The sequence below is a fragment of the Prinia subflava genome, chromosome 1 (assembly GCF_021018805.1).
Source record: "Prinia subflava isolate CZ2003 ecotype Zambia chromosome 1, Cam_Psub_1.2, whole genome shotgun sequence".
Lineage (NCBI taxonomy): Eukaryota > Metazoa > Chordata > Aves > Passeriformes > Cisticolidae > Prinia > Prinia subflava.
The window spans coordinates 84,443,439-84,457,740 of NC_086247.1; the positions used below are offsets into that span (position 1 = coordinate 84,443,439).

Here is a 14,302-nt window from a genome sequence, read left to right on the forward strand (position 1 = left end):
GCACCGACACTGTTTAAACAATTCTCTTCTGCTACGGACGATATTATCAGTACTTTAACATTATCGTTCAATGGAAAACATTCTTCTTTTTCCTAATTTTAAATATTTATTTTAAATATTTATTTTAAAAAATGGGGGGGAAAGGAAAAAATTAAACCCAACAGCTTAGATGTTCTGGCAAGTAAATAAATTCCAGGAACGTTTTGGAGAAAACGTTTATGGCAATTTTTTTTTTCTGATCCTAGCACTTGCCTTCCGAGAGGTGATGGTTGTAGTAATATGACCTGTTTATTCATCGATTCATATAATATATAAATATCCTGAACTCATGAGTGTAATAATTTGCGTTTTTTCTACTGGAGGAAATTCAGCTATTTTAAGAGTTAATGGTTCTAAATGTGTTGGTTTTCCTGGATTCTCCCCAGAGGTGATGGGGGGTGGAAAGGAGGGGGGATTCCAGTTTGGGGTTTTCATTGTTGTTGTTCTAATTCTGCTGAACACAATCTAGAGCAGCTGACCTGAACGTGGGGTGATACACGGCACAAGCAAGCCCCCTGACACCTAAAGGTCAGGTGAAAGTCTCTAGCAGGTAAGTTGCGGGCCGGCTGCCTGCCCAGCTCACTTGCTCTCTGGCTCACAAATTGTTCCCTTCTGCCCACCCAAGTAGTTTCAAGCTGTATTTGTTTAGGGGAAAAAAATTGTAGAACACCCAATTCTCTTTCAGCCGGAGAGCTTGTGAGCTCTCACCGGTAGTTCGGGCTGCCTGCCCTTTGCTCTCCATCTCAGTGCTTTTTTAACAGATTTTATTTTGTGGCGCACACATACTAAGCAAGGCGCAAGTTACAGGCCTAGAAGGTCGCAGAGGTGTGTGCGACAGATAAGTTGACTTGGGGGGCGAGGGAGAAATCCCCCCACCCCCCAAAGACCCTGCCTGCTGAACGGAGGGAGGGAGCCTTTGCCAGCTGCTTCCCTGGCCCGCGCAGCACAAAACACTGGCGTAGCAGGCCGGCACGAAAATATGTCCCTCAGGCCGCAGGGGCTTCCCAGCGGTGCTGTGCTGCTGCCTCTTCCCTGAACACCGTGACCCCCGGACGGGCCTGCTCCCCCGGCCCTCGGGGGTCCGGCGAGCACCACCTCGCAGCCACTTGCCAAATTGCCAGCACCGAACTACACTCGAGGAATTAGTCCCAAAACGGCACCGAGGGCTCCAGCTCTTGCCGGACCAGCCGGAGTGACCCTCGGGAGATCTGCGGCTTACTCCTCCGGCCGTCCAAGCAGGCCTTTGAGGACACCTCGTTAGGAAATGGGGGGTCTCCCAGTGTCGTCCCCCAGGCACCCGATCTTTTGCTACCGCTACCTGCAGTGCCAGCCCCGGCCCAGGACGGGGCCTGCCCGCTGCCTCAGGTGCGTGTGCATAAATTTAAGGCGGAATGGGGGGAGCAGCAGTGCTGCCAGGGGTCCCCGGTGCCTCCACCAGGGTACGGGGCTGCCGCCCGGTCCCGCAACTACCGGGTAAGGAGCCGGCCCTCCCCCCCCGCCATGCGGCTATTGTTTCGTTCAATTAGGCTCCGCTTGATAAAAAACAATCGCTCGTTAACCCTGGCCCTCCTCCCTCCCGGCTGGTGTGTTGTGAATGGCGACATCGTCTCCCTTGACCCCCGTCTCCTTTTCTGTCTTTCTGTCCCCTGAAAAATGATTCCGCGAGCTCTGATTGAATTTTATTCCTTCCTGACCTGGCCCGTTTTTATTGCATGGACACCATCAATCTTGACCTAACGCGACGTTTGTTTATTACTTTGGAAAGAAGCGAATGGCTTTATGAGCCCCAGCGTAATTAAACCAGGAGGGCTCCGTTCACCGTGGCACCGCACCACCTTTGGGGCGGATTCACAACAGACAAGACGCCGGGGAGGCGAGGCAGGAGGGAAAAGGGTAACAAAAGGTGGGGGGGAAACCTGTACGGGGATGGAGGCTGGTGAGCTTGTGAGTGAGATACCGGATCGGAACCCGCGCGTCCCCGGGGAGCTCCGAGCAGTTCCCTTTCACCACCCTGCAGGCGCTCCAGCCTCTTGCGCAGTTTACCGCGTAAACCTGAGCTGGCCCTGGGCGCTGCCCCGGCTGAGCAGTGCCTGTGCTCCGCAGCTCAGCCTCGGGCGGCCTGACAGCGCCCGCCACCGTGCTCATCTCTCTCCTAGCCAAAAAAAAAAAAAAAAACCACCAAAATCCACCAAACAAAACAAAAACCACCACACCCCCAAATCAATAAATCAATCAGTCAATCAAACAAACAAACAAAAAACAACACACACACACACACAAAATCCAAATCAAAATATGAGCACCTCTCAAAGTGCAGATGAATTTAGCCAGCACGCCCGATCCCAGCGCAGCAAGTCGGGGGAAAATGGACTGAGTATGCGGAGGAGTTTAAATTACTTTACGAGTGAAATTAATTGAAAGCTAATGTTCAATTAGCCGTCGCTGTTGAAATGGTTGATTTCGGGAAGTGGACGAGGGAGAGCTTCCAGGGGCCGCACCGCAGCTCTCCTGTGCTGTGCAGAGGAGCCATGTGCGCGCCTCGGCGCTACACGCGTTTGCCTACGCAATCAAACGACGTAATAAAGACTGTGCACTCTTAGCTCACGCTCATCTTTACAGGCGCAGCCCCCGACCGTGCGGCACCGCTCCTGTCCGCGCAGCGGCACCGCCGCGCTGCCTCGACCCGCAAAACACGCAAAACCCGCAAAATCCGCAAAATCCGCAAAATCCGCAAAACCAGCAAAACCCGCACCGGCTTTCTCGTGCTCCGTGCGCAACTGGCCCGAAACGTCCAAGCCAAGTCTCCAGAAAACAGGGCGAAACTCTAAGCTCATCTCCTCGAGTGGCGTATTTCTGGGGAGGTGAGAGCAGGGTACAGGCAGCTGGTCAAAACGCTGCAGCCCCAGAGTTACCAACAATGTCACGATTGAACCCAGCAATTAAAACAGCCGCTAACTTCGAAAAGCTTTTCCCCAAGTTCTTTGCTATCAGAAAGGGCCCTACGTACCATAAAAGGCCGATTTGGAACCACTCCTTTAAATGTCTCCATCCACAACGCAGCCCCACCATGTTCTCCATCTGACCCGGCCTGTGGTGGTAGGGAAGGGGTTTTAATCCATGGCCTTTCGACTATTTGCATGCACTTCTCTGCTATTTTTGGTTATGATAATAGGAACTGTAATTACTTCACGAAGAAATTCTACGGAGGAAACTTTAAAAGGACAATATTCCTCCTCTCTACATTTTCCAGAGTTTAAGTGACAGATGAGCAAGTACAAGTGCGGAACCACCATAACCACGATGTAAATGGAATAGTTCCTCAAATCTAATAAAAAAAAATTTTTAAAAAAAGTTTTGGTTTATCATAGACGAAAAGCAAAGAGATAGTTTGAAAAAAAAATCAGATTGAGCTAAAAAATCTCCAAGTGCCATGCTAACCTAATGCCTAAATGACCTCTCCGCAGGCATGGCTGGGGCCAGGTGTCCCCGTTTGCTGTAGGGGTTGCCAGCACCGATGTCGAGGCCTCACGGGGACACCTCTCAGCTGCTGACCGGGCACATGTCCCGTGCCCACCGCTGCGCAAGGTCGCACCGCATCGCTTTTGGCGTTCAGGGCAGGCCCAGTTCTGCTGGGAGACAATCACAGGTCAGGAGGGACGCTCGGGTTTGCCTCCTGTGCTCAACAGGAGGGAAGCACAAGAGGAGCAAGGGTTCGTGCCCCACGCTGGGCCCTGCTGCCTGCAGTTCACGGTGGCCCGCGGGCAGATGCCCCGCTCCGTGCCTCGCAGTTGCACTGCCCCAGCCCGGGAAGGTTTCTAGAGAGCCCGCTCGGCCTTTCCCCATCCCAGCAGCAGCCACAGTGCCCCTCACTCCGAAGGCAGAGCCCGGAGTTGCCGACCGCCATCCGCGCAGTGCCGCGCAGGGCCCCGCGGTACCGAGTGCGCGCCCTGCGGGCCGCCCCCCGCGGCCAAGCCCGAACTGTTCACTGCCTACCGCGGGGACAGCCAGCACCGCTAATCTAATTTTCGTTGTGATCAATTTCTGTGCGGAGGGGAGAAAAAAAAGATTATTATTATGATTATGATTATGATAACAATATAAATAAAACAACATTTAAAAACTCAAGACGAAGCAGGCGTGTGCGGTGAGCCAGCCCGTCGCAATGAGAAGCAGGAGGTGACCTCCGCCGCCACCACGCACGTCACTCCAGGAAAGGGATCCCCTCCGGGGGCAGAAGATCCCGACACGACCTACCTGCGACCGAGCGGGAAGTTCCCCTTTGCCCGGTCCCCGACTGCGAGCCGCCCTCGCAGCTCGCCGAGCCCGCACCACCCGCCCCTTTCGCAGCCAGGGCCTCGGGGAGCGCAAGTTGCGCGGCCGCCCCGCGGCGGAGGCCCGCGGACGGCCCCGAGCATCGGCAGTAATTACACACGGCACTTGCTCAAGCTACGCACGGCCCCCCCGGCTTCACTGACAACGCAACGGGTTATTAAACAAGCCGGGATGACAACTGCCTTCCCCCCTATTCCTTTTCGCCACAAACACCCTACCGCTGCAGACCGCCGAGAAAACCCAAACTGCAGGAAAGCCGGCGCCTGATCGCAACAAAAATAACAGGCAAATAGCAGATGTAATCACCTCTACCCTCTGCTTTCTTTAAATTTTATTTTATATACATGACGGGGGGCAGGAATGGTGTTATTACTCCGCCACCTCGCTGGCAAACCCTTCTGCCAGGGCTGGCGGAGCTGCCCGGCCGAGGGTCCCCTCTCTAGCGGGGGGGAGCGGGGGCGTGAGGCAGCGAGAGCCCCGCCGTGCTCTGGCCCGGCAGCCCCGCTCCCAAGGAGGCGGCGGTGGGCAGGAGCTACCACTGTACTGCCCCTCGCTCGGTACTGGGAGAGGGACGATGGCGAGCAGAAAGTGAGCCCGACCGAGAACAGGTAACATTTTATTTCCCCTTACTGGTGAAAAACGGGGAGCAGCAATTAAAATATGTCCCCGGAGCGAAGGCGCTCAACTTTACTTGTCCTCCTCCTCATCTTTACCACAACCGAGCAATGAAGCGTTTGAGGTTCTCTTACTCAACTTAGCAAACAAATAAATGTAAATAAGGCCGGTAATCTCTGTAGAGGTACCAGCACGAAAAAGCCAAGACTATGCCATACTTAAATAAACGTTCTCTAAGCCAACGCGTTCTAAGATGACACACTCCCCCCAGTTCATTCCATCTGCTGAAGGTGTTTTCTAAACATTTGACTATTGCTTTCGAAGGGAAGCACAGCTCAAAAGCGAGGTAATAAGGCTGAACTGTAAATACCTTTGTATTTATTTACAGCGTAACCCTTAACAGTGCAACAGCAATTACTGCTAAGTGTTGCCTTTAGATAAGAGATTCTGATAGGAAACTGTATTATCTTTAAAGCAAATTTTAGGCCTTAAATATCTGTAATCAAATAAACCTATTTCCAAGTCTGACTGACAAGGCTGATTCTTTTAAGTTAATGGATTTATTGCATTTTGGTGGTTACTTACAAAAGGGGAAGGTGATCCCCATTGAGCGTAGGTTCTTAATAGTAAATTGTCCAGAAGGTAGGATTCTTGATACGAAAAGATGTCAGTCTGTGCAGCACTCATTTGCTACCCTGGTAATATATATATATATATTTTCGATTTGAGAAAAACAGAGGGAGGTATGGAGAGACAAAAAAAAAGAAACCCAAAAATCCCCCCCCCCCCAAAAAAAACCACCACCCAAAATAAAACCACCACCACAAAAAAAAAAAGCGCCATCCCAAAACAGCATCCAAACAACTATATAAAACAAATTCGCCCACACAAAATAGTTAAAAAATAAATTCAGTCTGAGCAATTGAGACACAGACCAGAAAAATCCCTGAAGGACGGGAGTAATGTAGAGCTGTAAAGGTGTAAGGGTAGACTGTACAAGTACCCATCAACCCAACTACTCTTTTTTCCTCCTCTGAAATAAAATAGTGTTGTATGTGTTACAGAAGCGGCTTCACTGATGTGATTGCAGGCTTTGCTATCAGTTCTAAGAAGCAGTGATTTATATGCTGGAATTATATTTAAATGTACACGTACTACTGATTATTTGGCATCTGCTATACACTGGAGTTTAGAAAAATATGCAATTCGTATATGAAACTATAAATAAATACGTAATCCTTCTTTAAATATAGGTACATATGTAAATCCTGGATATAAATACATTTGAAATACACAGAAAGCGATCGATAGCTCAACATGTACTGTTACACATGGTCTGGAATCTAGTGCATGCACTTCTACCTCGGAGTTATCACTTAATATGTCCTTACATAGGCATATTTTTTAAAACAACATAATGTCGCCATACTACTGTGTATGGTCAAACGTTTCCAGGTCTTGCCATTAATTGCTAAGAAAACGTGTTTGTTTATTTGCCAACTCAGAGCTGCCATGGGAAAGTATTTTTTTCCTAGCGGATAAGGCGAGCTGACTAAGTGGAACATATTGCAGAAGAGACTGAAAAAGGGATTTTTCGACCTGGCAGTTCCTAAATGGTCTTTGGAATTTGTGCGGAGGGGAACAAGCTGTTCCAGCGACAAAGTTAGTTATGAAATCCCTTTTCCCTCTCTTTCTCTCTCTCTAAATGCAAGCATTAAAATATACAGACGTGTAAAGGATCATTCCAACTGAATGGTAATTTATTAATAAACAAACAATGAAATACCTTCAGAATATTTTCAACAAAAAAAAGAAAAATATTGATAGAATAAGATTAATACAGTTTCCCTTTTTTATATATAGTGAAAAAAAATCAGCGTTTCAGTCAATTTTAAAGTCACTTTTCAGGAAAGGGGGAAACACTTTCTGGCGTTTGGTCCTCAACATCCAACTACAAATTAAAAATAAATTACTATGTCGCAATTTACATTTTAAAACAAGTCCTTGTAGAAGAGGAAGTGAAGGGGGAAAGAAGCTGGTACTCTACGCTGGACTTTTCGCTCCCTTTTAAACACGGGGCATGAAAATACCTTAAGGGACGGGGAAGAGCGCGGGATGGGGGGCGGGGAAAAAAAAAAAGTATTTCTCAAAGCAATTAGAAAAAACAAACTTACGTGTTATTGGAGTAACACTGTCCTTTAACAAACCAAGACATGCTTTGGGGCTGTCTCTGTACAAAAGCTTTTCGCGATGCGCTCGCTTCCCTCCGCGGGCGCTGCGGGGGCCGGTGGCGCGCTGCGGGGCGGAGTTCCCGCGGTGTCCCCGCCACGGGGCGCGCTCAGAACTTGCCGCAGTCGTAGACGAAGGCCCCGGAGGTGCGGTAGAGCGGCTGGCTGCCGGGGAAGGCCATCTGACAGCTCCCGCCGCCCCCCGCCCCGCCGCCGCCGCCGCCCCCTGCCCCTCCGCCGCCGCCGCCTCCGCCGCCGCCCGGCGAGGCGCTGAGCCCCAGCCGCGGCGCCTCGAAGACCTCTCTCGGGGCGGCGGCGAAGCCCTGCTGCGGCCCCGCGTAGCCCGCCGCGCCCGCCAGCGGGCCCAGCTCCCCCGCCGCCGCCGCCGCTGCCGCCGCCGCCGCCGCCTGGTTGAGGTACCAGGAGGCCAGGCGGCCCTGGTGCGGGTGCGGGTGGTGCCCCTCCTGGTGGCCGCCCGCCGCGCCGCCCAGCCCGCCGTGCCCCAGCGCCCCGCCGCCGCCGCCCCCCGCCCCGCCGCCGCCGCCGCCGCCGCCGCCGCCCGAGGGCATCGCGTACTCGGGCAGCGGGTCCTCGGCGGGGCTGGTGGCCGCGGCGGGCAGGTGGCCGGGCCGGTCGGCGCCGCCCGCCGCCGCGTAGAGGCTCATGGCCTGCATGTTGCAGTGGTAGGTGCCGGCGGCGGCGCCGGCGGCCGCCTGGCCGCAGGGCGAGCCGTAGACGGAGCTGTGTCCCGGCGAGTACCCGCCGAGGGACAGGGCGGGCGGGATGCCGGTGCGCGGGGCGGCGGCGGCGGGAGCCAGGAGGCCGGCGCCCAGCTCGGCGGCGGCCTGCGGCGAGCCCCGCAGCGAGGTCATGATGTTGTCCACGCTGAAGCCCGGGCCGTGGTGGTGGGGCGGCGGCGGAGGCGGCGGCGGGGGCGGCGGGGGCTCGGGGGCCTCCATGCTGAGGGAGCGGCCGGAGGGGAGGGTGCTGCGGGGGCTGCCGCCGCTGGAGAGGCTGCTGCTGCTGTCGGGGCTCTCGATCTTGGGCACGGCGCCGAGCGGCGGCGCGGCGCCGGGGGGGGACACGGCCTGAGGCGGCGAGGCCGTGCCGTTCTCCGTCTTGATGTCCTGGATGCGGACGGGCGGCGGCGGCGGCGCGGCGCTGCCCCCGGCGGGGCCGCCCTCGGGCTCGGCGGCGGCGGCGGGCGGCGGCGGGCGCGGCGGGGCATGGTCCTTGAGGTGCAGGCGGTCCTTCTCCTCCTTGTCCTTGACGGCGTCCTTCTTCTTGAAGCGGCGGCGGCGGCGGAGGAAGCTGCCGTTCTCGAACATGTTGTAGGAGTCGGGGTCGAGGGTCCAGTAGCTGCCCTTGCCGGGCTTCTTGTCGTCGCGGGGCACCTTGACGAAGCACTCGTTGAGGGAGAGGTTGTGGCGGATGCTGTTCTGCCAGCCCTGCTTGTTGTCCCGGTAGAAAGGGAACCGCTCCATGATGAACTGGTAGATCCCGTTCAAGGTGATCTTCTTATCGGGAGCGTTCTGGATGGCCATGGTGATGAGGGCGATGTAGCTGTAGGGCGGCTTCACCATATCCTTGGGCTGCGGCGGTGGCGTGTAGGGCCCGTAGGCTCGGGCCATGCCGGCTGGGTACTGCTCGTGGGCCGGGTGGGAGTACATGCTCATCGGGGCCGGCATGGCCGTGTAGCCCCCGCCGGCCGCCGCCGCAGCGGCGCGGTAGTAGCTCTGCTCTCCGCCGAGGTACGGCACCACTCCTAGGGAGTTGGGACTGGACACGGAGTAGCGAGCCTGCATGTCCTCCCGTCAGCTTTCCCCCACCCTCCCCGCCGGACCAAACAGCGCGTCCCTTCCCCCTCCACCCCTCCACCGCTCCGCGGACCGAGCTGGACCGGGCGGCCGGGCAACCCCCACCCCCCCACCCCCCCGGCGGAGCGCGGAAAAAGGGAGGAAGAATAACGACGGCAGCGCCGAAAGCCTCCTCTTCTTCGCCCAGGAAAGCCCACCGGCGAGCTCCCGCGCTCCACGCGGAGGGGGGGAAAAATCAAAAAAAGGGGGGGGAAAAGGAGGGGGACAAAAAAAGGGGGAAAAATGTTTTTGAAAAAAGAAAACGGCGGAGAAAAAAAAAAAAGTAATCGCAGCGGAGAAAGCAACTTCCAAACGCAGAAAGAGTATTAAGAAAATAAAACCTTTGCAAAGAGGCTCCCACGGTCCCAGTTCCTTGTTCCACGGGGATCTGCAACAAGTTGTCTGCAAAGGAGGGACAAAAGTAGAGGGATGTGTTTTGTTGGCTTTCTTAAGCGAGCAGAAGAAGAAAAAAATCCACCTTCCCGATCTCCCAGTGCAAAGTTTCCCTCTCTCTCTCCCTCTCGCTTTTTTTCAGTCTCTTTTTCAGTCGCAGGCTGCTTTGGGAAGCATCGGAAAAACTCCTGAACTTTTGAGCATCCGTCACCACGGCGAGAACTTTTTTACGCACTTACAGTTTTCTCCTTTTTTTTTTCCCTCCCTCTTCTCTCTCGGTCTCCCTTTTTTTTTTTTTTTCCTCTTTTTTTTTTCTTTTCCTCCTTTTGCAGGCAGCTCAGCTCCGCCCCGCCGAGCTGGGCCGGCCAATGAGGGCAGGGAGACACCCCGGGCTCTGAATGAGGAGGGGAAAAAAAAGAAAAAGAAGAAAAAAAAAAATCCCCGCAGCGGCTCAGGGAGTTGTAGCGCTCGGGGACCGGCCACACACACTCGCCGACACACGCGGACGCCTTGACCGCCGCGGAGCCCCGCGTTCGCGCTCGCCGCTGCGCACCCGCGGGGATCTTCAGCGCCCGCGCGTTTTGCGCCACGACCCCGCCCGAGCCGCCCCACGCCGCGCCCCGAGCCCGCACACGCCCGCGGTGGCCCTCGCACACGCACCCGGGGCACACGCACCATGAGCATACCCCCACCAATGTATATGCATATATATGTGTGTGAATATATGTTTCTGTGTTTATGCTTCCCCCGGAGCTCCTTCCACCCACGCGCGCACCCCACACTCTGCCACGTGTGTTTTCCCCACGAATGTTGCCCGTTTTTGTGTGTATGTGTGTGTACGTGCGTGTGTGTGCGTGTGTGTAAGCTCCTCGGTCTATTTTGTCCGCACGTTCCGGTCGCGCTCTCTCTTCCCGTTCCCTCCCGGCTGCCGCTCGTGTCGGCGGGCCGGCTCCACGCCGGTGTGCCGGCTCCACGCCGGTGTGCCGGCTCGCTCCCTGCCCGCCCCGGCCACCCCAGCTGCCTTCCACCCCCCGCGCCCGTGTGTGCGTGTGCTTGTGTGCGGTGTGGGATGCCCCTGCCCCACAGCACCACCCTGCCTGCAGCCAGCTGCCTGCCTGACCAAACGCTTCTGAGGAGATTGCATTCCTCCGGCTGACAAGGGTTTGACGAGTCCTCCAAAGCTCCTTTTTATTAATCAGCCACCAAAGGCTTTCCTCCCTCTGTCTGCAAATGCAGCGCCCGCTGTCTCTGCTGTTTGCAAACACGGGCGCGTTTCTCTGAACGGGGTCCGTAGCTCGCCCCTTCAGGTAATTTGTACGTGATGTGGGATGTGATACGTAGAGTGGATCCTTACTCTTTGCTAATTTGAGACGGAGAGGGCATAATTTTGTTCCTTAGTCTATTTCAGAGTGGATTCCGTGCTATGTCAGGAGTGTCAAAAGAAAAAAAAATAAATGGAGAGAAAACGAAGAACAAAATGAATGCTCCCTTAACTGCTTCGCCGGTTCTGCCATGAAGATTTGATTTGCCTTTGTCTAACTATCTGAAATAACATTTGGGCTCTAATCAGAATAAGACTTTAACGGGAACTCAAAGGGAACAGAGAGTGAGGGCTTGGTTATTTATTTTTTAAATTTTACTTTCAATTGTCTGTTACAGCTGAAGAATGAAGATTTTCTTTTCGTACTTTAAACACGGGTGAAATTAGTATACGTTGTTTCACAGTAGTGTATTTTACCAATACTTCAGCTATTCGAAATACAACCCAGTACTCTTCATTCGCTTTGTAGCCTATACCTCTGAAACCTCATTCGCGTTAATAATAGATCAGCTGAAAGGATCACGCTGAAATCTATTTTAAGGGGTGGAATTTGTACGGGAAAGACGTGTGTGTGGTGCGTTTGGGAGATGAATTACCCATCCTGATCTTATGACACTAAAAATACGTTAAAAGACCCGTTTGGCTTCACTGATTTGAAACTCCCTTTCCACACTTTTTACTGTGATTGATTGCTTTGGGGATCATGCCCCTGGAGCGTGCTAAAGGCGCATCGTTTGCTTGGTGGTATTTTGGCAGGTATGGCTTTTCCTCTGAAACACCGATCTGTTGGTTATTAAAAAAGAAAAAAATTTAAAATGAGATTCAAGCCATGTGAAGAAGGTAATTTATTTGGCTTAATATCTGCTCCTTTTCATATTCAAAAGTAACGGGTCTCCTTTTGGTAGTAAATGTCAGTTCTTTAATGGTGAATACATTATCCCGTTTAGCCTGTTGTATTTCATCGTCTGGAATCTTTCACCTGCTCCTGCCTAATTACACTTTTTCCCCTTTCCTCCCACCACGGCAGAATTAATAAATGTGCAAGCACTGGACTAGATGTCAATTCCAACACTTTATATTTTCAAAACCTCTTTTTTGTTTTGCTGAGGGGAAAAAAGAAAACGAAAAAAAAAACCTAAAAAGGAAAAATAGAAAGAAAAAGGGCATTTTTAGCACGTTTCCATGCAGCCCAGGTCATCCGGTTTTCCCACGGTATTACCTGCCGTTAAAAACAATTTCCGTGGGCTTCCCGCTCTCTCCCTTGAGCGTCCGTAACTTGCTGCTCCGAGACCCGGAGCCTTTAGTGGCTTTCTCATTTTATCTGGACAATGTTGGCGGTAACGAAGCTGTTTCACAGGCAAAGGATGGAGTAACACTGAGAAGTTTCAGCACTGGCAAGGAGGGGAGGGGGGGCATTAATCCGAAGTATTTTGTATCTAATATATTTTGCAATAGCCACTCTGATGCTATTATTGCGAACTGACGAAACTAACGTGTGTTAAGTTACAGACCTCAGCCCAGCAGGACTTTGTTTTCTCTGCTCGAGGCACAAAAGTCACCATTGTGAAGGTTCATAGTGGAATTTGGGGCTTGTGTGTGTGCGTGTTGGGGGGAAGCAACGGGTTTAGGGAGGCAGGAAGATCAGTTTTCCCCCTGCTGTCTTTGGATACCACCCAGAAAGAGTCCTTGGCGCTCCGTCTTCGCCCACCCGGCCGTACGACAGGGCTACCTCTCTCTGCTGCCGCCTTAGCCAGCCCGGCCTCGGTGCGGGACAGGCGCCTTGGAGGTGGCCCGGCTGGCTCCGCCAGGAGCGGGGCAGGGCGGCAGCAGCCGCGGCCTCCCGGGCCCCTCTCCCGCAGGCCCCGGGCGGACACGGCCGCTGCCGCCTCCTCCCCGCAGCGGCGCGGGAGCCCCGATGGGCAGAGCCAGGCCAGGGGAGCCGCGTTTGTCTTGAAACCTTCCGAGGATTCGTGTGTGTGGTCATTTGCAACCTTATTTAGGAAGATGTCAGAAAGAAAGATGACATCGGAGTGGTGGGCGGCGGGGCTACCATTTGACCTGGGCAAAGCCCAGGTGGATCCAAACAATTCGCTGCGCCGTTGTCCTCCTCGCTCCTCTCAAAGACCTGGAGGTGAACTGCTTTCCAGCCCCGGGCTGTTTATGTTTAGTCATAATCAGAGCTTCGCTTCTCTCCCTTTCTTTTGGCTTCAACATCATAGCAGCGTCCCTGTCACTCCGAAACCAGCCACCCAGCCCGTTTCTTTGCATCTCAGGATGCAGCTTTCCATGTTCTTTAAACAGCGGGCGACACCACAGGAGAAAACCGCTGACATCCTTTCGAGGGGCAGGGAGGGAAGTGATCGCATCAAATCTGTGCTTCACCAGTAGAAAAATCTATTGTGCCGAAAGTCTCCTCTCTGTTTGCGGCCGCTGGACGTGGGTGACAGCAATCCCTTCTTCCCTCCCTCTCGACCTTGCACCAGCACCTCTGCCATCTCAAGCCTGTGCAATTAAGCCGAGCTCTAAATGCAAGGTCTGTTTTGCGTGGCACACAGTTAAGCAAACAGGCGTGATTGTTATTTTATTAACGTGGGTAAACAATTCCATAAATATGCCGAGGTAGTTTTCTAATCCAGGGCGTCTTTTATCTTGAGACATAAATAACACAACTGAATACGAAAATGAGCACTCCATTCCCTGTGGCATCTTTAGCCTCTCGTTCTTGGCTGAGAAGTAAATTATCCTTTGCAGTAAATGAGGCAGCAGACTTCGGCTTCGTGCCATTCACGAGAGAAGTACCTTAATTTCGCGTTCAGTATCTAAAAGCGAATTTTGCATTTAGTTTGCAAAGAAGAACCGAGACCATCAAGAGGTCGGAGCATTTCATCTTCCCACGATAATTATCGCGGTCGTACATATAATTCATCTCTGTGACACAGGTTGTGTCACAGAGATGTCGGGGCACTAAGAATAAGGACAAAAAACAGGCTGTGGGAAATTACTTGTGTTGTTTCTTCTGTGAAGCACATTCTGTAGAGTACTATCTCACACACACACATACACAGAGAGAGAAAAACACGCAAGTGAAGAAGAAACATTTAATTACTTTGTAAGTTCTCTAGCTTTGGCATCCCATGGTAGAACACTATCATCTGAGCGGCTGAGGGTGTTAAAAATTCACTCCTAAACTGACAAGAGGATAGCCAGACATGGAACTTTTAATTTTTTTTTCTTTTACTTTCCAAGGTCCCCTGTCCCTTTTGTGTTCCTTTTCCTCCCTTATTTCCTTCCTTTCTCTGGGAGGGGCAGCGAGGGCGGACGGGGGCTCAATCCATTGGATTCTCTGGATTCATATAAATGAAAACTCACAGGGAGCAACGAAGCTGGGAGTATGAACCTTAGCAGCCCCATCCTGCTCCGTCTCCACCTATTGCTCTAGCAGACGAGAGGAGAGAGAGAGAGACTTATTTGTATAAAGGGTTTATTTACATTAGAATGAAGCGACAGTTCCTAGTCTG

The 14,302-nt window shown here is 53.0% G+C and overlaps 1 protein-coding gene across 1 annotated transcript; it reads right to left on the reverse strand.

Annotated features, from left to right (window-relative positions):
* Nucleotides 1–7,179: 7,179 nt before the first annotated feature.
* On the reverse strand, nt 7,180–9,130 carry FOXC1 (forkhead box C1). Its single transcript, XM_063401293.1, has one exon. The coding sequence runs from the start codon at nt 9,017–9,019 to the stop codon at nt 7,325–7,327; it is 1,695 nt and encodes a 564-aa protein (XP_063257363.1). The 5' UTR covers nt 9,020–9,130; the 3' UTR covers nt 7,180–7,324.
* Nucleotides 9,131–14,302: the final 5,172 nt, after the last annotated feature.